Below are 23,840 nucleotides of genomic sequence, written 5' to 3' on the forward strand. Positions count from 1 at the left end.
ATCCATAAACCCATTTAAGCTGTGGCCAGGGGCTAATATTGTACTGAGGATAAAAAATTAATTGATATATATTGTCCATTAGATCTAATTTCCTACATATTTCTGTGACCGTGGGGGCCATGTCTCTTTTCATTGATTTAAGTGCTGTCCAAAGGCTATAAAAATGGTTAACCCTGTATTTGATTAGCTGCAGGTCAGGAACTGATATTACTACCAGCAGCTTCACTGCAACATAAAACATCTAGCAGGCAAGATGTATCATTAGTGTAGATGTTAGTGTAATTATAGTCTAAATACTATATGAATCCTAATAAGTGGTGATATTGTTAAAAGAGTACGAGTGATGAATACTCGATGAATGTCGACAGGGAGATGTGCAGAGTGTGTGCAGAATCAATCACTAAGCAGCTAATACTTGTAGATGAGGGTTAAAAAGAAGATGCATATCGTCAATGTCAGTGGGGGCACACACACACACACACATATATATATAATTTGCCATGTACGCATACATTCCTTCCCTCCAACCATCGCCAGGATGTGTGAAAGAAGAGCATCAAGCATGAGTTTAATTATTTATGTATGCATCCAGACAGGAAGAAAGGGCACGGGGTATGCATATTAGTTTCTCTATGAAATATTACTGAATAGACCTTTGATGCAGCCAAAGGAATGCAATAAAGGATGAAAGAGATAGAAAAAGAGGAGCGATACAGAGGAAAAGAGAGAACGATGACTCGGAGGTGAAGAAAAGAGAGATGAAGTCTGCTCATCTTAGAAAAGCACAACGTAAAAAAAATGTGAGAATGAAGGAAAGGAGCAGGTTGAATGAGGCAAACGTGATGTGATGGGAATAAAAAAGATTCTATAGATGTGTGTGAGAGAAAGGCTGTGCATACAAATGATGTACTGTAAATGTTAAAGGCCTAATATTACACAAGAGCTGCCTTCACTCAGTGTCACTTTATTAGTTTTGGCCAGTGAAGTGGGCACAATCTCTTGTGATGTAATTTGATGTATAATCCTTGATGACAGTGATACTCGGTGATGAGTGTGTGTGTGTGTGTGTGTGTGTGTGTGTGTGTATGTGTGTGTAGAATTATGGTGAGATGAGTGACCCTCCACTCGTTAACAGAATACTCCACATTTACAGGACAACCATCAAAAGTCCTACAGAACAAAAACACGCAGCTTCGCAAACACACAGACGAAGGCCTCGTGCATACACAATTCTACTCTGTCATGCTACAAGTAGTTTCACTTGTGAGGTAATAATGACTTGATAGTTTATATTTAATAACACATAATGTAGATTTATTAGAAATGTGAGTCTGGCTGCTTCACAGTTGAGGTCTCTGCTTGTTAATTGTGACCTATCGTGCAACTTCTGGGTTCCAAATCCCTCATGATCAATATCAGCCTCGTTCATGATAAGGACTCGTTTTCAGTTGTTCAGGTCTGATCTAATTATAAATAACTGCTTTTTCTATACCTTTATATTGAATACAGGTGTCATACGCCTTTAAATGTGAATGTATGGACATGAGAAAGCCACAGTTTCTGTGTGTACGTACAGATTTGTGTGTTTGTGTGTACGTTGGTGTCTTGCTAGTCGTCTCTGCTTCCCCCAACAGCTCTGTGTGTTGCATCCAAACTAATTTTGCAGACCTGTAATGTGATTGCAGAGACGACATGTCTTGCTACTCTCTCTCACTGCACAGGCACATTCTTCATCATGCTAATTCTTCTCTCGGTGTGTACGTGTGCGATTCAATGTGCTTACTAAACAAACTCTTTCCTCTCTCGGCATGTTGTTTCTATACAGGCCTCCCCCAGCTCGTCTGTTTGTATGCTTGGTGTGTGTGGATGTGTGGCAATAAACTCATCCATATTCTCCAGGCACCAGTGGCAGCAGCACTAGAATCACTCAGCAGACCGACTTCACACAGCACCTTAAAAAAATTAAATAAATAAACACCAGCCAGCCTGCTGTCCTTTACTCAATGGCTCCCTTTACAACACTTGGCAAGGGGCGACGGATCAAGAATATTAACTGCAAACCTATAGTGGGGGAAAAAGCTCATACATTCTCTTAGAATTACCCACGTAGGTTTCTTATCTCTTCATGTACACCCTTTGCTGCTAAATCATATGAACAACGTCTTAAAGCATCCACTGAGGCAGCCATGAGAAAGCTACCCAGCACTCATCCTGCAAGTAGCTCCAGAATTTGTCCTCGAAAGTGGAAATAACATTACAACAGTCATTATAACTTTAAATGGAGAATTCCTAATGTCATTTGTTATAATTCCCCTATAAAGTATACAGTGGCCATTAAAATGCACATTTACAGTAAAATAATGTCTCTTCCAAAACGTCCCTGTGTGACTGAGGGGGGTAAGTGATAAGTAATGAAGTCCTAGAATAAAAAAACCAACACATCTTTTTAAAATTTATTTTCCTATATTGTGAATTATATCACAAAGTATTTGAACCTAATACATCTCAGCAGAAGACAACACAATACAAAGAGCTACTGCTGCGAGAAAAGCTTTGCACTTGAATGAGCTTCTTTTCATGTGAGTGGGTTTTATCCCTCTGACACATACTTTGGAAACGGCACACAAACACCTTCGTCACGTGTTCTGCCTGTGTGGACTGCATACAAATACATGCAACTTGTACATGATGAGTATGTGCATTCACACACTTGGTCATTCACAAACACACACCAACACACACACCGTCAGCCACTCCTTCCCTCTGTCTTGTCCGATCAGGAGCCAGCTCCTCTCTGTGTTTCCTAAAGCGTGAATCTCTTGCTAGTGTGCCCACCCACCATATCTAACAGTGATTGATGCTCCACAGACGCACTCTCAGACATACTCTGTGCACGTGTGTGTGTGTGTACCCGTGTTTGACCTTCAAATCACCCTTCATCTCAACAACCTCCCACCACCACTTTCCATCCTCCTCCCACTTTGTGCTTTCAACTTGGTTTGCTCTGGCCGATACCCGATTAACATGGTGGACTGGATCAGTGCTACAGCGGCCACCTGGGAGGGAGTGGGGTTGTACAGTTAGGGGGCGACGGTGGTTGAGGGATGTTAGCATGTCCTGCACAGACAGCTAATTGGCTGCTATATATGGAACAAAAAGGATGGAGGTAAATGTGAAAGAGTAGCACAGAGAAGAATGAATGTTGCACTAAACTCCATAAGAAAATTTAGAATTTCTTATAAAACAAGTGATGTCATGTACACGTGTGGAAATGTCAATAAACCTGATTTATCCTGGTTTAGAGGTGTGATGGAACGTGGGAGGCGGAAAAAGTCAGAGAGAGAGAGAGAGAGAAGCAGCACATGAAGAGAAACAGGGAGCAGATGGCTTTGAAAGTGAAACGGATGACAAGAGGGTGACAAAGCAACTGAAAACTGCATCCAGCTGCTGTCTTGTCTCACAGAGACGCAGTCTGTCCTCCTCCTATTGTTGCACCCATGTTTTCAGTATTTGTCATTTTCTCTTTCACTGAACTTTTTATTGCCGTTAGTTAGAAATCGCTCTGTGCGTTTCACATCTTCTAATTGCTTTGAAACGCTTCCAATTATCGTTTAAAAAAAAAAAAACTTGCACATTATTATTAACCAACCTGCCAATGCAGCTTTCCATTGTTCAACAATTTCTTAGCCTCCCTCCACCCGCCCCCATCTGTCTCTACCCCAGTTTTTCCTCCCCCAAGGCACTGATTTGTGGATTCTGTCATACTCTGGCAGCTGGATCTTCTGTCTGTCCCCCTTAGAGAAAGAAGAGAAGGAGTCAGAGACGGAGAGAGAGAAGAGGAGAGGACGTAAGGGTCCAGGCACCTCCGAATAATTACACGTCCCCTGTCTCCATGTGCTGTCATCCTTTAGGTAGTGTGAAATGTAGGCCACCACGCTAAAAATAAGCCAGACTGCTGAGATGGCTAGCTCTCACTTTTATGAATGACTCCCTGAGATTCATAAAGGTCTAGTGTTTAAACAAACTTACTGTGAACGGCCTACTGTAGGAACACGTCACACTGTGGCTTTAATGGAGCTGATAGAGAAATTTGGCTGTTCACACTAAATGTGCAAAGTTTTCTACATGTTCACCCCCTTCTCTAAGTCTTGAAACAATAGAAAACGGTCTGGATCTATACATCAGAGCTCCAACTTTCATTTGTTTTCATTGTATCGTCTATTAATGCAACTGACTACTGTGGCCAAGCCAAAGTAGCACATGCAAACTGTAAAATTCAATAAATATATAATAATAAATAGATTCCATTTAGTAGCACTTTATACTAATAGGAAAAATGCCTATTGTTGTATTTATCTGTATTGAACTGAACATCTCTGTTGTAAATGCATCAGCTTCACTTGCGAAACCTTCGCTGAGACCATCCAGCGATAGAATTGTGATTTATTTTATTCATAATTTGCCACAATCACTGCTGAGAGATCGGCTCCTGTGGAACAGGTGAGTTTCTCCACTACAGCTACTTTCACATACTGGACTTTTCCCTCCGGAGTCAACGTTTCCTGAAGCACCTCACGAATTATCATGAGTCATTAAGGAAGCAGTGAGTTCATATGCCGAGGTCGGGACTTTGGCCTTTGTAACGTGAGCCAGTCTGATATTGATGGAGACGAGCTGGGTGATGTGTACCACCTCAGGGAGGGTGTGGACCACTTTGACATTTCAGTTACTCATGTATCATGTACTTACAGTATAAACCCTTTTGAGTACTTGCCTAATGTTTAACATACTGTATGAACTAAACTGTCTTCTCCATACATCAGACTCCAATTATTAAGTAGTTAATGCACGAGTAATGATATAGAATGTAATAACATAACAGTATTTATACACTTCTGATATGTATTTTTGTATTTTCCTGATTTTACTTACATACCTAGATTTAAATTCAGGACTTTAACTTTTAACTGAATATTTTACAAGTGGTATGAGTACTTTTTGGAATACTTATACTTTAACTACAGTCCTATCTGTGTCTCATCAACTAACAGCGTATTTTTTATTTCTTTTTCATCCTAGCTATCCCTCCTTCACTCCCTCTCTCCACCTTTAATCCTCCTTTTCCTCCATCTCTCCTGTGCGATGGTGAATGATTGAGATGCCATAGCGAATGACAGCCTGTGATTGAAAATCCTGTTTAGCAGCGTGCGTTTCCTCCTCTCCTGATCTCCCTGTTCCTCTTCCTCTCCTCTCCCTCTGGCATCCTGCACGGTGGCCACTGTTGGCCTCTCTTTGATCCTCCATAATGCATTGTGATGGCTGTGCCAGCACTCGGCCTGATCTCGGAGAAACTCTCTAAGCAACAAGCTAAGATCAATAATATTGTGTCACTGTAGAAACGTTTTCTCCGTTGGTCTTTCTCCTCTCGTTGTCTGTCTGATCATCTCTCTCTCTCTCTCTATTCATCGTAATCTTTTTTCTCCTCCACCTCGGTGTAATCTCGCTGTCACTTTCTGCAACCTTTCCCACCCTGCACTGTGCCTTCACTCGCTATCTCGTCATCTGTCGCCATGGGGTTTATTTATTTTTTTGTCTTTTTAGCTTTTCAGCTTCCCACTCTTCCCTGCCACACACGCACAAGCAGGAACGCCTCAGTGCACGTTAAATATGGCTGCTGTGTTGTAAAAAGTTCAATTCTTTGTGTCCCAGCAGCAGCGGTGCAGTATTCTGCTGCAGTGGGTGAGTGGAACAAGTACAGAGTTCAATGTGGTTCCTTAAGTGATGTGACTACAGATTTTGTTCTTTCTCCAACTGCAACCACCTGTTTCTCACACACACACACACACACACACACACACACACACACACACACACACACACACACACACACACACACACACACACACACACACACACACACACACCACAACTTGGGATTTGAACACAAGGTGCTCAGAAAAGTGAAAAACTTCCAAAAAAAGGTCAGAGCGAGTTCCTTTCTGGACATTTTTGTAGATTCTGGGTATGACTGTGTCCTGACTATGATTTATGCTGAGGTTGTACACTGGGACTCTAAAGATCACAGTGTGTCCTTACGTTACTGTAGCGTAGCGTTTATCAAGCTGGGAGCTTTTTGTTTTGCTTTATCATGTTTGCAGTTTATAGTTTCACACTTACTCCTGGTTACTCGTGCAGTTACACCCGTCAATCACACATAAGTATAAATATAATTTGGAGTTTCTCACTAAATATAGTATCTATGGAAACATCATGGTAAATGCCTCATGTCAGGACGCAGTTGAGCAACCTTTGTCCCTGAAACCATCAAGAAGCATCATGATTGACAACAGCATGCAGGGTTCCAGAGACAGGTAGACAATGTTACAGGAAAAGACCATTACACAGTGTTGCAGAGCAGATGGCAAAGCAGCAATAGTTGAGGAAATAAAGCCATGATGTCACCTCTACAGAGTTAACCTGCCCTTTTCCGTCTTCGTTGTTTGGATTCATGAGTGTTTATGAGGAATGAGAATGAATCACAGAGGGGACAGAACATATGCGCATCATGTCCAGGTGTGAAAACAAGGACGTTTACAAACGGCTAATTATCCAGATAGTATCCAGATGCAGAGAACAGTATAATGTGATTTATAAATGATGCTTTGATTCTGTCTTGTGAGGCAGATCCATAATTGGCAGGCTGGGACTGCAGCAGTGTGTTTCAACACATGGCACCAGGGTTGGGGTGAGTGGAAAGGGGGAAGTCTGCAATACATGCAACATGGGTTCATGTCAGTGTCTGTGATTGAGTGATTAAATTAGAGACATATAACAATAGCAAAAGTATGAATTGTGTGCGAGTTTGTGAGATAGAGAGAGCGAGCAGATCTCTCCGACTGCTGCAGTTAGATAAATGATGTCTGTCACTTCCACAGCCGTGGTATATGGCTTCACTTTGTCTATGACAAACTCACCTTGTCTGTTACAAACAGACACACACAAACACACACACATGCTGTAAAGTCCTGTCTCTGTTGGTTCCAGTGATTGATGTAAACATTGTAGTATTCTGAACCCCGGTGGTCAGTCCTGCCTGATGAAGGCAAAGTGCAGACAGTGCAACAGTGAAGCTGAGGAAATTCAGTGTGCAAAATCTTTCAGCTAAATTTTGTAATACCTATAGGAGATTCAAAACATTCAGTTTATGCATTTTAGGCTGCATATTAACCACTGTCACAGCATGTGTTTGGACAACTCTACTGTAATAGCTGCAGGGAAAATGTATCTCCAAACATAATGTGCACTCATTTCCTTTTCAGATTTCTTTGCATAATTTAATAAATTTAACTTTAATTAAATACATTTAAATATGTGACTGTATGCAAATATTTGGCTTTTATCATATTAAAACTCCACTTAAGACTACATTACAGTACCTGCTCAGCAACAAATTAGTGGCACTGATAGAAGCTAAAAACAGAGCAAGCAGCTGGATGCGTAATAAAATTGGACTTTTTTCCGCAGTGTGGTCTAAGATTGGTCTACTGTCATATTTTTGATATGATACATTATATGATAAACCAAAATACTAATAATACTAAAATATCTCAAAGCCTCAAAATTTGACGGGAAACCACCAGGTAGTAATTGTACCCGACCAGTCAGCCTCACGTTTAGCTTTAACTCTGTTTCGTCATATTCGTTATAATATTCAATGCTTATTTCTAAAGTGACACATTTCTGTGGTAGAATATTTTCATTCTGTATGACAACATGGTAAAAGGTCAGGTTTTAGTTCTAATTCAGTTTTGTGGAGCAGAATAAAGAAGAACTCTGGTTTTATATTTGATGCCAGTCTTTTAGTACTGTAAATATGACTCCCGTCTTATATCGCCCCCATCGGTAAACACTGAAACTATAAACAAAGCATTTGTCTAAGAGGTCATGGGACGAATTTGATCAGACGGACTGTAGGAGGTGCAGCCTGGTCTGTGTCTGCTGTCAGGTTAGTGATATGGAAATAGACCATTCAACTAGTCTCTGCTTTGCAGTGTGTTTAGCTTCTTTTCGGTCTATATGTCCACATTTCAGGCCCTGCACAGGTTGTTGTGTGTATAAAGCCACAATATACTGTGTGTGTGTGTGTGTGTGTGTGTGTGTGTATATTAAAAGCAGGCTGCTGGTCAGCGCTCGCAACCCTGTGGCCGTCAGACAGCACATCGGCTGTCATAACAGACCTGACTCCCCCTCTGAGGATCATGCATGGGTGAGTATGATTAGGTTAAACATGGTTTTAGAAATGACGTGATGTGATGTGGCACTGCGTGTGTCTGTGTGTGTGTGTGTGTGTGTGTTGGACGGAGTGAAAAGGGAGAGATTGTGTCATTTTTATGTGCCTTGCTCACATGTGTGCACGCAGGAGTTTGTGTGTTTTCAGAATAATAAGGTGCGTATTGCATTTCGTGACCACTTATTCTTTTATGTGTGTGTGTGTGTGTGCATGCCAGCGACTTCCATTCTGCTTTCCAAGAGAAGGTTTTCATCTTTCAATCAGATGTGTTACAGCTTTTTGGCTTTCCAAATGTGATGACATCATGCTTCTCTACCCTAAAACGCCTAAGCCCAGCATTTACCCCAACATCATTGTATCCTTAACCCTAAACCGAAGTCATGAGGGTTTCAAACAAAACAATGTGTGCAGAAACACACACACACACAGACACGGAGGTGCCATGCAGAGTGCAGCTCTGCCACTGTTTCTTTAGTGATAACTACATCAATTTAGACTCACAGTAGGAGCAACCTTCACAGACAGAAGGAGACACTGTCATCAAAGGCTCAGCCTCCTCTGTTACCACTGGTTTCACTTGTGAGGTTGTGCTTATATGATTCTGTCATACCCTGTAAAAATCTGGCATCTTTAATCTTCCTCATAACAGTTTCGGTTCCGCGTCGAAGCCTAGTGATACATCATTAAACTAAATGCAACTGAAAACAACTGTTTTGTTGCTTCATGCAGGTACAGTTATCTTTTCATCTTACATCATCTTTAAAACCTGAAATCTTGAGCTTGTACAAAACTGGTGATTTCATTATGTAGAATCATTGTAGTTGAGAAGAACATGACAGCACCCTCAGAGGAAAGAATGATTGATAGGACAGCACACGAGTAGTTTGTTGATAAATACTATAAAGTGTGGCTGCTGTGTGGAGCCGCCTTTGCAGACATGTCTTTATAATGAATCCTTCACCTTAAAAAATCTCTGGTTCACAATCTACTGATCAATTTTGGGAAATTTTGACATCAACTCAACAATGAGTTAACTCCGCCCAGTAACTAGAATGGGAATGGTTCCTTTGACTTTATATAATATAAATAATATAATAATATTATAATCATGTTTTACTGTTACTAACAATAGATTTGTGACAGTGGTAGAAGTTACCCTTATAGCTTTTGAGTAGTGTAAAGGAGCAGTTTGTGTAAGCAGGACCTACGTAGACAGACGTGCATGCAGTGCAACCCAGAGCCATGGAGATAGAATAGATGCAACACAAAAATGATTGCAGGTGATGTAATTCATGTAGCCTCAAATAGTTCCAAAAGATTAATATCTATTATTATTATTATTTTTATTATTATTATTATTATTATTATTAATTCATCAGCACCACTACTACTAGTTCTCAGTGTAATTCCTTAATTTACATGAAATCTCTGTTTGTTTGAGGTCATGCTTGAGTTGTGTGGGTCAGAACAATAATAGTTTAATTTGGATGAATAATCTGCCACAATAAATAAATAAATAATAAAAACTGTTAAATTAAAACACTGTCTGCTGTTCATTGAAATTATTTTATTTTGAAATTAGATTCCACACACGAGAAACGGTCAAACCTTCTGCTGGCACAGTTTCTGTCACAGGTGCACACAGGTGCATTCCCATTCATCACCTCCCTCCCCAGTAGTCAGCACGTGCTACCCCTGGACTGATGCATTAACCAGGAAACCACTGGGTCCTCTATGAGAGGGGTTATGCCTCATTATGACAGAGTAGCAGAGCCAGAATGGGGACTGATCCCTCCCAGTCGCTCCGTAACAGTATTACTATGAGTGAGTCTACAGCAGTGAGGGCTAATCCTGGCTATTTAATGTACAGCCACGCACTGCATCTATGTCAGGGACTTAGCGGCAGCTCACGTCAGAATCCAACACACACACACACAGACACACACACACATACACACACACACTATCTTTGAACCAATCTCCCCGCTCATTGCTCTGTACACATAAAAACGCCAGTCTCTGCTTGCTTATAAAGAAGTGCTAAGTGTATTTGAAACCATGAAACCACCAACACAGCAGTCCATCACCGTTCTCCGCATCTCTTTAACCCTTTAAATCTAACAGCTTAACAGAAACATCATACTGATAGCTGATGGATTTGCTTGTTCTGTTGTAACTAGATTTTTAAGGTCAAATGTGGAAAGTTCTGTTTGACCCTGTGGACGACTGCAGGCAAAGAAGTGACTTCAGCCTCTCTTTAGCATCTTATACAAACATAGAAACACATATCACGGCTGCATTTGTTTCTATTGAGCTTCAACTTAGAAAATTGTTTGTTCACACTATCCATGATGCCTGTGTGTGTGTGTGTGTGTGTGTAGGGAGGCTGTCATCACTAATTGGCAGAACAGGATCTGATGTCCTTCAGTTGACTGAAAGGAAATATCCCCCACACTGCACACACACACACACACACACACACACACACACACACACACACACACACACACACACACACGCGTGAACACATATATACCTCAAGATCCATTATTCTACTGTCCATTATAAACACTGGGATGATCTTGGACAAGCCACAATTTAATCTTCTACATCTATATGGTGCAGGACTTCAATTCAGATGAAGCTGTGTGTGTCTGACAATTCTCATTTCCAGTGAGGCAGCAAAAAACGTGATGTGAACAGTTCGATTCGAGCGTAACGGTCTTGGAGGTTACTGTTTGTAGTTTTATGAGTCCAAACGACTTTTCCTCCTCCTCGGGATGAATTCTATAATCTTTAGTGATTCAGACACAAACAGGTCATGGTTTTAATTTGTCCTCTGCTTCAGCTGGACTTTGTTTATTTGGAAATGAACACATGCTATATATTTTACACCTTGTCACTATGAGCATGCTACCATGATGTTAGCATTTAGCTTGGAGCACTGTTGTGCACCAGTTTTAACTTCTTATTTTCTTCTTGGATGAATAGTAGATTGAACCTCTCTCTTAAATTACCAGAGGAAACAAAGAAGATGTGACTTCAGTGATTAAAAGGTTCAGAACGGAGAGTGGAACTGGCAGAATCAGAAATACACAACTCAGTAAAATGAATTTATAAAAATAGTATAAACACAACAATGAAAGTGGTGATACTATATAAAATTAAATGAATCAGGAGTTGAATGCTGATTTTTCTTTATTCCTGTTGCGCGTGCTGACGTTGGTATTTTGCATGAACAGCATGATGACGCTGTTGATCACACTTTCCACTCCGTCTCTATTGTCTCAGTCGTTGTTTTGGTGGCCTGCTAAAGCTTTAATCTGCTGATATTTGCCCTCTATGTGTTAGTTGACTTTCAGCAGTGGCGACAGTTCTTCACAGAGTGGGGCACTTACAGCCACTGCTCTTTATTTTTACTTTTATATTTTGCCTGCTGCTTTGGTTTCATCCGTCTTTTGTGTTCTACTAACTTGTATTTTCCGTTCATCTCCTCTTTGTAGATTTTGTGTAACATCGTGCTGCCTCCAGATTTTGTGCCTGTAACGCCCAAAAGTTCACATTAAACTAAACTGCAAGTCAACTGTTGAACTCCTCAAATCACCAAAAGGAACTCTCGTGGCTATTTATTGTAGCTCTGTGATCATTTCTGCGTGACTTTAGCGTTTAGTCAGAAAATGAGGGATCAGACAGCTCGGTCTGCAGACACCCCGTCCACGATTTAGAGCGCAAAGGAAACAAGAGGGGAGATGAAAGGGGAGGGGACAGAGAGATGACAGAGAAAGTGGCAAAAGATAGAGAAAGACCTCAAGGGAAGTGAGGCTGTGAGCAGAAAGAGGGCAGAGGATGAAGCTGTCGATGCACTATAGCCTACACTGGATTTACTAAACCTATAAACCAGGGAGGATAACTCAATCCTAGACGGTCTTTGTTTGGGATTTCACATTCAGTCTTCAGCGCCCTGAATCACACCAGAAAAACACCACCTAACATTCAAGATGTAGACATAATGATAAAACAGACTTCGCAGTGGTGTGAAATTCATTAAATCTCTGCAACTCAAACAATTATGCAACCGAGAAGTAAAAAAGTAGCTTAGTGTGGGTGTTTTTGGATGTTCAGTGGCTTTGGTTTTGAGAGTATAGTTTGGGGGAGAGAGGAGAGAGATAGAGATAGTTTGGCCTGAGGGTGGAAGAAAAAGATGAGTTAGAAGTTGATGTAGAGAAGGGAAATGCAGACTCAAATTTCTCCTCTTCAAGTCAGACAATAATAGATCGTTTCAAGGCTCATATGAAGGTCGAGAGAACGAAACAAAGACACAGAGGAAGAAACTCAAGAGTCGAACAGGAAAAAGCAGGAAAGGTCTAAAACAATCAAAATGGAATTCAAAGCAAAAATATGCAATTTGCTTTTTCTGCTATACACTCATTATTTTTATACTAAATTGTAACAAACCTCTTAAATTAAAACTGTATTTTGCATGAATAATATATAATTCAGTGTTAACATTTCATATAGTGATAGAATCACCATCAGCACGGCACTATAAATGGAAAGGTGTGATCTAATAAGCCCCATCGATATTTCTTCATCTCTCAACACGGGGAATGTCTGTAGGTCTGTCACACATTGAAGATTAGTTATTAGTTTCACTGTGGTCATACGGGGGTAAAACATGCTGGTGCATAAATAGTAGTGTAAGTTACAGAGGTAAATAACTGGAGTAACCAGGGTGTGAATGTAGTTTCACATGTACCCCTTCATGAAGTATTGGGTCTGCAGCACTGGTCTACACACCTGTTGCAATGGATCGATGATGACGTCCATGTAATGATGTCCATATATTGATTAACTGCTCTCAAGGTAAACAGTGCTGCATGCATCAGGCATCGTCCGATTCATTCAATCGCCATTAGAATAAAGCTTCAGAGAGTGGAAATATGTGAATATTGGAAGTTCTTGGAAAACACAAATCTCCTTTATTTACTTTCTAATATCTATAAACGTTAGCTCTTCTGTATTGTAGTGTAATTTTCAACCTGGTTGAACGAGGCCCCCAGTTGAGGATTAGTTGATGGCCACAGTAGCCGGTAGAGCGCTGGTGAGGTCCTGTTCACAAACTTTGAGTCAGGTGCTAAGTTGGTGCAGAGACACGGGGTCCTGTCATTCACATGTAAAGGTAAAAATACAACTAGAGGCCACCTGATGTGCAAACTGTACAGTATGTTCATGCTTGAATGCACATTTTCATGCTTGCATGAACATGCACACACATAATCACATATTCTCTGCGTGTGTGTGTGTGTGTGTGTGTGTTCGTGTTGCTCTGTTTCCTTCCCTGCCCTAACTGTCTCTCGTGGTGCGTCGTTGATGAGCTCAGTGAGAATATAATTGGCACTGGCCCCAGGTGGCACTGTAGTGACGATCCACGGAAATCAAGGGCACACAGATGTAAACAAATATTCTCGCTCACACACAGATGCTAACACATTCCTGCACACACACACACACACACACACACACACACACACAGATCCCCTGCCTATAGTGCGTCTTTTCACTTAACACCCGTCCTGCAGGCTCCCATGATACACATTTCCTTGTTTTGATTTCAATGTCACACTGATCCTATCTCACTCCTCCACGCTCTCCCCTCTCTTCGCTCTCCTTTTTGTTTCTTCTCTACCTCTGCTTCTTCTTCCTCCTCCCTCCATATCAACCTCCCATTCTCCCCCACTCACTCTGATGTTTTCATTTCTCTCCCTACCTCCCCTCTCTCTCTCACACGGCACCAACATCCACATTATGCCTCACAAATGCAAATCCTTTCCTATCTCAGAAGAGACCTCCAGTGGAGAAGAGCAGTCCACCCAGCTCAGATATACCCCGCTGAAGTATTTCCCTTCTGTATCAGAGGGAAATGGTTTGTTTGAAGGTTACCTGGGAGAACTGCTAAATAAAGAATCACACATGTGCGTTAACGAGACATGTTGATGAGGACGCTGGTGTTGTAGAGTGAGGTTTTGGTTTTCTGTGGTTGCAAGATTTTACTGGAGCAATTTTGTCACAAAGCTTCTGTCCATCTTTCTGTAAAGAATTAAACTTTAAGGGATAAATACATCCTTAATTATTATTTTATTCATACTTTGGGAGATTTGTTGGGACATGAAATCCATCCATGGGGACAAATCCGACTTGAAAGTATGATGCAGTGCAGGAGAGTTAGCGCTCCTGCTCCTCTCTTCATCCGTCATACATTTATACATTTTTGCAGCCGTCATTATGACTCCTGCTACTGTGTCGTCAGGACAAACAAAGACAACATATGTAAAATATAACATAACAAATGTATCCTGGCGTGTCCCAGTAAGTCAACTGTCTATTCGTGAACCAGAACGCAGCTAAATTTAATGCATCACTTATTTTACTATTTGCACAAGTGCTGTGACATCTGTTCTGTAAAAAAAGCCTTATGGCAAATTAAATTCCACAATCACAGCAACATGCAGTGTTAGAAACCCTGAGTTTCAACCGAATAATTAAACAAGTCAAAACAAAAACTAGAGATATTCTGTAAATACCGAAAGCAAATTGAAAATGCATGTTAAGATTTTGACGGAACACAACATCTGTGATTATATTTAGTAATACAAACTTTTTCCTTTCTGCAGAAACATGTCAGAGTTCTTCCACTTCTACTTTCACTGGAAAAACGCCCATATTCAAGTCTTTGTGTTCAACGGCGCCGTCCATGGTGATGAATTCACCCAACTAACCAAAACAAAGAGTTTCTGTGCTGCCGTCGGAGGCAGTGTTCACATGGCTGATCTGGGAGCACATTCCCAGCTTTCCATCTTCCTTCCCTCCCTCCTGCTCTTCTTTCCTGCCATCTGTTCTTCTCCGTCCTCCTTCCCTGCCACACTTTATTTTTCTGATGCCGTCTCCGTCTCTCATTCTCACTTTTATATAATTGCTCACCGCTTCATTTAAACACAGCCAGTTCTTAATCGGTTGAGATTTTCTCCATCTTTTCCTTCAAGGACAGAGAAACTCAGGAAAAAGCAGGAAGGTTTATGGCAGAACGAACCTATTAAGGATTAAGATAGTATCTGGATTCCTTCCTTTATTCTTTAATATCTTTGCTTTGATCTTACTTCACCTAATCTCTGCATACAGAATGTGTGTGGACGTGTGAACATACATGTGTGAGCAGGTTTCTGTGTGTGCGTGTGGAGCAGGGTGACCATCCTCGGGGCAGCTCTCCGCACCAGAACAGAGCAGCAGCTGACCAGCTGTCCCCCTCGCAGCTAACAGCATGTTGCCTCTTCTGGTTACGCTCTCTATTCCTGTCTTTTCCTCTGTTCTCTGGCTCCTTTTTTCACTCTTATTCTTCTGTAACGTACAACTCTATCAGCTTTAAGTCATACATGTTCTCTTTTGAACCCCTTTCCTCATTGCTCACGGGCTCTCTCTGTGTATTCCCCATTGTCCTCAGTCGTTTTTCTCTCAAGCTTCATTTGACAATCACACCCACTGCTCATTCTCATGATCACCTCGCTTTCATCTTTGTCTTTTTCCCTCCCTTCACTTGCCGTTTCCCCATTCTCCACCTCATTAATGTCACCGTTAAGGTATGTTTCTTTTAACCTCATCTAATTTTCATCTCCTCCCTCCTGTCTCTCTCTGTGACTTTGTTCAATAACGTGTCTCCGTCAACCCCTCCTCCTCTCTTGAGGTCCTTTGCTCTCCACAATAGCTGCTGTCTTTTGTAACCACACAAAAACCTCATCTTCCCTTTTCACAGATTCAGTTATTATAACATCTCATGACCTCAATACTTCTCCAATACTGACATGTATTTGTCGCCTCTCTCGCTCGCCCTGTCTTTTCATCAGACACGTCAGCCCCACGCTTTACGTCTCGTCACATTTATCCCTCAGTTCATCTCTTACATGGCATTAAAAATATATCCAACTTTAAAAAGGTGCAGGAAAGCAGGATGGGATCACTGAATGAAGATCAGTCTTTTCACAGAGAGTAAAACATGAGGATTTTTGCTGCTGTCTTCATTAAGGAAAGTGCTCAGAACTTGTTCAGTGTATTTTCATCCTAATCAGCTGCACTCATGCCTGCACTCTAATCTCCACGGCCCATTATAAGCTACAGTGGATCAATGCACATAGTAATGTTTTGATATACATGGAGTATATCAAAACAAGTATAGAGGCCAATTAATAAAAGTGGGAACAGCTCAATTTAAATCTCTTTACTGTCCTGTCTCATTTTCTTACTGTCTGTTTCAATAACATCTCTTTTCCCTCTTTCTGTTTTTTTGTTTAAGTAGCCCGGAGGATTAAATGTGTTTAATTAAGAGGTGATTATGTGTAGACAGCTGACACAGCAGGATCAGGATGGCTTCATCCCATCTCCCCACCTGTCATCACCCTGTAACCCCCCTTTGTTCATTCCTTCATTTCACACCTCATTATTAGCTTGTTCTTTTTTTTTTTTTAATCTAACCGACTTATCCTTTATGATTATTTAATAGTTTGTCACTGAAATTCTTGTTGCACAAAATATAATCGCACATTATTTCTGATCTATTAGATTTTAAATAATAATCACAGCTGATAATGCTGTGACACCAACACGTGTGTGCATGGCACTAAAAGTCTACTAAGATAATGATGCTGAAGACTATGAAAGTACAAAGACAAAGTAATGTCTAGAAGCAGAGGGGGACCTAATAGAGGGGGAGGTAGTGGAAGCAGCAAAAGAAACACAGAGGAAAATCCGAGTGCTAATCAGCTCCGTATTGGGTGAAAAAGAGGCCAAAAACTTGTTTATCGCAATGGTGGGAAGATGAAAGTAAAGGGAGAAGAGAGTGATTCTCTTTCGTCTGTTTGTGAGGACAATGCTGCATTTGTGAAATTAAAAATAAATATTTTAAACTACAGAGATTTATAGATGAACAAAGCATACCAGACATCTGGTATTAACGTAAGCGTAGACTTTTTTTAAGGGATGGTAATTAATACCCTGTGGCTGTAACCTAACCAGCTCACATTTGTTTCTGCTGTTGACAAAGACTAACCGGAACCTTTATCCTTTAAAACACGCCACCACCCTAGTCACAAATAAGCCCTTTAGAAATGTGTCAGCTAATTGGAGTCGCAATTCACTGACAAAACAGTGGAGAAGTGTGTGTGTGGTCAAAGTGAAAGAGGGAGACAGATGGGTCACAGAGTGTTCCCTCTGTGGGTTTGGAGCTGGAACATGGCTAATTACATCTTAATTAAATATGACCTGTCTGTCCCTGCGCCTCCGCGTCCATGACACACGTGTGCTTGTGTGTGTTTATGTTTAAGACAGTGTGACCTCCTTGTGGAGGAGTGATTGCTTGCATATAAGCTTGTGCACAAATATATACAGATACACAAACACACATATCGAGGACTGACCATTGTTGGAGCGTAGTGCCCTGGCGGAGATGCCGTTGGTCCCTATAGGATGATGAACCCCTGCTCCATCCAACATTCCTGCCTCCCCCGGCTGCTTCAGAAGCTCTGTCAGAGTCCTTGAATGAGGGAGGAAAAACACATTTACTCACTGAACGGTATATAAACAAGAAGAAAACCCTGCAAGGTCTAATAAGTGCAATCTCACAGTTTGAAAGAGCAAAAGAGCATTGAAAATAAATAGAGACCAAGATGAGAAAGAGTTAAGAATGAGAGAGGTAAAAAAGGCAAAACATTAAAATAAGCAGCATGTGTTTATGTGGACATAAGGAAATCCATTATTAAAAAAATCCAAACAGCCTTCATCTTCACAGCTCTACCTGAGGGTAGAGACATGCTTGAAACAGATTGTTCACGTCTGTAAAAACTAACCCAAATAGAAAACAGTTGAATTAGGAAAGTGGAATCAGAGATGAAAGGGATGAGTCCGTGGATGTTTGCCAGCTGGGAGCGTCAATCTTTTATAAAAACTTCCCATCTTGCCATCTTTTATTGTTTGATGCCTTTCGACAAGTTCTGATGCTGTGTCAAAACTGGAACACAGGCAGGAAACAGACGTCCAACAAGAAGACTTCACTCTTGAGGAGAAAACTGAATCTGCTGCTGTGAAAACAAGAACTTCAACTGTGTTTGTATGAAATGGAAACTAGAGTTTATTTTATTTACTGTTTCAATCACGTTTAGCTCAGTGATGCCTCATCTTTGGTAGTTAGTGATGTAGTTGCCTGGTAAAAAACTGTGAAAATCTGAAGATAAAGCAACTGAAATCCACGTTTGTATGTGAATACTGGTAAACAGCATCTACACAGACAATTATAGATGAAGTGAGTGACAGTCCAGATTATTTTCAGCAACACCTGTACACAGGTGGCAGACAAAATGGTCGAGTCTGTCGTGGACAGACAGGCTTTTAGAAGAAGGCGAGTATAGATCAGTGTTTTACAGACAATCAGGTACCTGTGCAGTAAATAAACAGATTCTCCTACTAACAGTATGTCAGTTCAACACTGAAGACAAAACACACACCTGAATCTTTACCAGAGAAGCTGAGATAATACAGACAAACCAGGCTGGGATGAAGGAGAATCCATGAAGAATCCATTTATAAAATGAAACAAACAGAAACATCTGAAAGAGTTTGTTTTCAGGCCAGAGGCTTATATAGTGGTGAGTTTGTGCTGATGCAATGCTGTGCCTCACACACGGCTGCATCAAACTGTCATTTGTGTGATTGCAGTTTAATTGCTACAGTAAACTGGTGGAAAATGAAGTCTGTTACTTTCCCTTCTACAGTGTCAGATACTAAATTAGCTGCTGCTGGGCAAAGTAAGCAAATATAAATAATATACACAGCAGAACAAACAAGCAGAACAAGTAACATCTCCTGCACACAGGTCCACTCATATGGATTTTTATTATATTTCCTCTGTTAACCCTCAAAGTCTTTAATGGGTTTTAGAAACTTTCCAGTATTTGCACACATTAACAAGGGCTGAAAACAAAAGAAAGCTGACAATAAACATGTCACTATTGACAAGAAAATTATAGCAACACAGTCAACAAATCAGCTGTGACCTGAGAGCTGCTGCCAACAGACCCGTGGATATTTCCTCGCTGTTAGTGACGCTGTTCAAAACCTTCACGCAGCCTTCGAAAAGGCAATCGAGCATTGTCTTTTTATTAGCCTGCTGTGAAATTATTGCCTGTGGTCATGGGAGCGGTATGATCAAAAACATCAACAACAGCACAACATAATGCAACATGGCTTACATTAGGAACTACACAGTAAGAACCTCTCAGACAGTTTTACTTATTTTTTGAATGTACTTGTTCCGAGATGAAGCCACAAATTAATTGAGGTGTCCAACTTAGACAAACAATTTAAAGGACAGGTAAAACATCTCTACTGTTCTCCTCACTGTACAAATCCATTTGTACCAGAGAATCAAATGCAAAAGCAAAATTTCACACATTTGCCTCATGGGGCTTTACAACATGTACAACATACGACATCCTGGAGAAATGCGTATTGCTGGTGTTCAAATGGAAAAGCTATGTTGGTGTGTCTTTCCAAACATTTTAAGTGACTGCACAGAAGCACAAAAGCACTACTCTAGTACTGTAGATCCATCCTTCCATCGCCACGTATCTGGAGCTAAATCATGAAGGCAGCAGGCTAAGAGACAGTGCAGACGTTCCTATCCTCAGTTAGGCACCAGGCTAAATGAGATATGTAAGTGTTTCACTGTGTTCTTGGATCACAAGTTGGACCAGAAAAGCTCCAATTAAAGCATCCAGAAACCCAAACCACCTCAACTAGCTCCTTTGGGTGCGACAGAGCAGTGGAACCACTCCCTTACCTCTAAGCCACTCTATGTAGGACACTGATTTTGACAACCTGTATCTGATTTCATTTCAGTCATTTGCCATAAACATTAGTTCATTAGTTCACAAACACTGGTGAGCTTGGAACATAAATCCACTGGTAAATCAATTTTTTCTCCCTTCCAGCTCAGTCTGTCAGCTCTACAGTGGTTCAGTGCCAGGCCCCCATTACTGCTGATGCTGCACCAATCCACACCTCAATCTTACACTCCATTTTACCTGAACAAGACCCCAAGATACCTAAACGTTTTAACTTGGGGGAGAAATTGAAACCCAGCCCTGAGGCTCAGACTTTGTGCTGACTCTTATCCCAGCCCCTTCACACTCGGCTGCAAACTACCCCAGAGAATGCCGAAGAACCACGTTAGTCTGCAAAGAGCACAGAAGTAATAACAAGGTCCCTGAACGCAACAGTCTGCTTCTGCCTGCCAGTGCCAAAAGAGGCCAAACATGTTTAACGTTCGGCCATGAAATAAGACACAAAGTGCATTACAGATTAATCAAATATTGTATAACAGGATGGAAAATCCTGGCCCCTAAAGGTCACTGTCCTGCCTGTTTTCCACCTATCCCTGCTCCACCCACTGTTGATTACCTGGATCAGTTGTGTTCAGCCAACCAGAAGCTGTAAGTGCAGCGATGGTTGGAAAACAACTAGGATAGTGGCCCTAATGGACCAGGATTGGCCACTCCTGCTTTATAAGTAGGAAAATTTGAAATTCAATTAGCATTTCTCTTCCTTCCTTTGACCCCTTTCCCACTGCTGAGGCCCATAAGTCAAAAGCTTCAGCAACAACCAGCAGTAGTCTTGTTGTACTCGGCTGCTCCCCATGTGGAGCAGGGTGTTGCTGAAAAACTCCCCTGGATACATTAATCCTTATTTGAAATTAGACTTCTACTAAGATGACAGGTCATCTCTTCTGGCTGAAAAGGTGTAAACACTGTGTGTATAAGGTCAGTAACGACATTTATTCTCACAGTAAAATCACAACATTTGAGACGTGACAGTTTAATGACAGTTTAATGATTTCCACAGGGAAATTGGAGTATTGACAGTTTATACTGGACAGGCAAGGACAATAAATACTCATAAAATATGTCCACAAACTAGATAGTAACACATACCACACATGCTTTTGATTTGTCCTTTGCATTTTCTGCTTGCTACCCAATCCAATTCCTCTCCCTCAGCTCATTAATATCTGTCCATTTCCATTCCATTACCTCATTTGTCTTCCGAGCCCCCCGTTCTCGATGGTAATAAAACGAGCTCTCATCTTCTCCTCCCACTCACTCTGTGACTCCAGAATGCTTAAGTGTGCTATTGTAGAGCACTTGTTGTGATCTACATCCTCCATCTCCCCTCGGAAACATTTTCTCTTTATTTTTTCTAACTACGTCCACGTTATCTTCTCAGTTTTCTAGGTCTGACTCAATCCCCATGCCTGGTATGTCCCCCTTCTTTTTGTCATTTTTGTTGCTACAAGTCTTTTATCTTCCCCTGTCTCGCTTCCGCAGCCCTTCGTCTTTGTCTTTCGTCTGCTCTCAGCTCTTTCATTCTGCCTCTTGAATTCTCTTGAGGTTGCGTCTGGTCTTTCTCAGCATCTCACCCCTTGGCCTAAATAAAATTTCTCCCTTTTGATTCTTTCTCCCTGTTTAGTATCCTCAGCGTTTCCTCTCTCGTTTGTCATCCCCTCCCTCAGGAAATGGTCACATAAACTATTCCAACTTGCAATATTTGCACTCTCAAAACGATATAGAGTGATATGAAGGCATCAGAGCTCCACCAGCTTTGTACCTGATGCTTCTTCGGTCACATAAACCTTTTCTAACTAGGAAGTGTTTGCAGAGTTTGAGTTCAAGAGAATTTCAAATGCTGTGTAAACTGCAGATCAGAATAGCATCCACCCAGTCTATATGCCAAAGGAAATCTGGCACTTTCATGATAAGTAGGGAAGAAATAAGTGTTGACATGCAGTGTGTCAATCAACACACACTTCTACCAGGGATATAGCAGATGCATTTTACTGTAGCTCCACACAAATAGGGGATTATTTTAAATTGTTGGTGTTTTTCCATCATCTGCACCTTACAAAGCAAGATGTTCACATCCAAATGTGAAACCAGTCGTCTCTTTGAAATGTGTAAAGCGTCAAGTTGCCAGATTTGGAACTTAGCTGTTGACTGAGTTGCATCCCCCTCATCACGTTCCCCATGGATACTGTATGTGAAATACTGTCAGGGAACCTCGATGTGATAAACATTACATCCACCAACGTTAGCTCCAAAGCTAACTAGGCGTCCATCCATTCATGATTTTGTTTCAGAGAAAGTATCACTGAAGATAAGGAAGGAGCATCTCCAGCTCAGCTGCTGAAATTCAATTAGCTATAAACAAAATGGATTTCCCCTGATTTAAAGCAGGATATGAAATGAATAATGAATAAAAGTTAACGTACAGAGACTGTATTTTTCCAAACTCACAAACAAATGACTCAGCAGAAGGCGGTAGACAACCTAGATATCCACCACGGATGGTTTTATTCCTCTGTGGTTTGGTAGAAAACATCTCAAGGCAATCTGACAGCCTTCAAGCACCACATGCTCGGCTTTGTCCTGACTGAGACTTGCTAAACATTGCAGAGTAAGAAAACACGAAACACCACAAGCTTCTCATGGTGTCCTCAAAAATGGGATTTGATAAAACTCACACACAGTGGAAAAATGAAAAGTCCTTAAAAGCCCACTGACCGAGCAAGAGCACGTTTTCCAGTGAGCAGCTTAATATATGTGGTAATTGCTTCAAATGGAGCGAGCCATCTACCATCATGGAATCTTTTCAGTTGGGTGCAATTAGTGATCATTCAGACGTTTATAGGAAAACTGTGCTGATATTCATGCAGCATGAACCTTCTCAGGGGTAAAACATGTGGTACTTAATTACACTGTGACATTTCAACAATGTCTTTATTATGCTCTCACTTCTAATTTTATACAGACTAACTAATAATAGAGAATAGAGACAAAAGTGTTAATACTACTTTTTAAATACATTTCTTTAAGTGTAATTGACTGGATGAGGGAACTATTTTTAAGAAGTGCTTTATGCAGCACAATGTTACATGTTGGAAAGTCTTTCTCCACTTTTAGTTTATGTCTTGTTATATTTTAATTAGATTTTAACTACATTAAAATATCAGTTTCTACAGTAATTCAATCAGAATAACAAGCATCAAAACAGGTGAAGTTAACATTTCCATCCGAGTATTTAGATTAAAAGTCTTGCAGCGAGTGACTACTTTAATGCAGTACCTCTTATTTCATTAAAGAAAATTATAATTAAATTCAATATACTGAAGCACTTTCAAACTATACTTACAGTTCAGAGAAGCTTTTGCTTAAAGCTTAAAACTAATCAGCAGCACAACAACAAAGATAATGGAATTGATTAAGTGTTAAACATTATTTTTATATTTTATTTAACATGATTTTGATTTAGTGCAGGTTGAATTACTGCTGTGGAAATGTACAATATCCTAAATTTACCATGGAAGTCACCGTAGCAGGTTACAGGACATCAGCCCCCTATGATTTATCTTTAACTGAGTCAGTTTAGCTGTTATCCTGAAACAACACATCTGACACAC

General features: G+C 40.8%; 1 protein-coding gene across 2 annotated transcripts in view; it reads right to left on the minus strand.

The window, feature by feature from the left end:
- The window catches only part of LOC113174242 (protein shisa-8-like), a 66,955-nt gene that overhangs the window by 19,812 nt on the left and 23,303 nt on the right, over nt 1-23,840 (minus strand). For both annotated transcript variants that reach the window (XM_026378100.1, XM_026378186.1), the window contains one exon: nt 17,752-17,867. In XM_026378100.1, coding sequence (XP_026233885.1) covers nt 17,752-17,867 — 116 coding nt within the window. The remainder of the gene's footprint in view (nt 1-17,751; nt 17,868-23,840) is intronic.

Source organism: Anabas testudineus, chromosome 8, assembly GCF_900324465.2.
Source record: "Anabas testudineus chromosome 8, fAnaTes1.2, whole genome shotgun sequence".
In the NCBI taxonomy this organism is placed as follows: domain Eukaryota; kingdom Metazoa; phylum Chordata; class Actinopteri; order Anabantiformes; family Anabantidae; genus Anabas; species Anabas testudineus.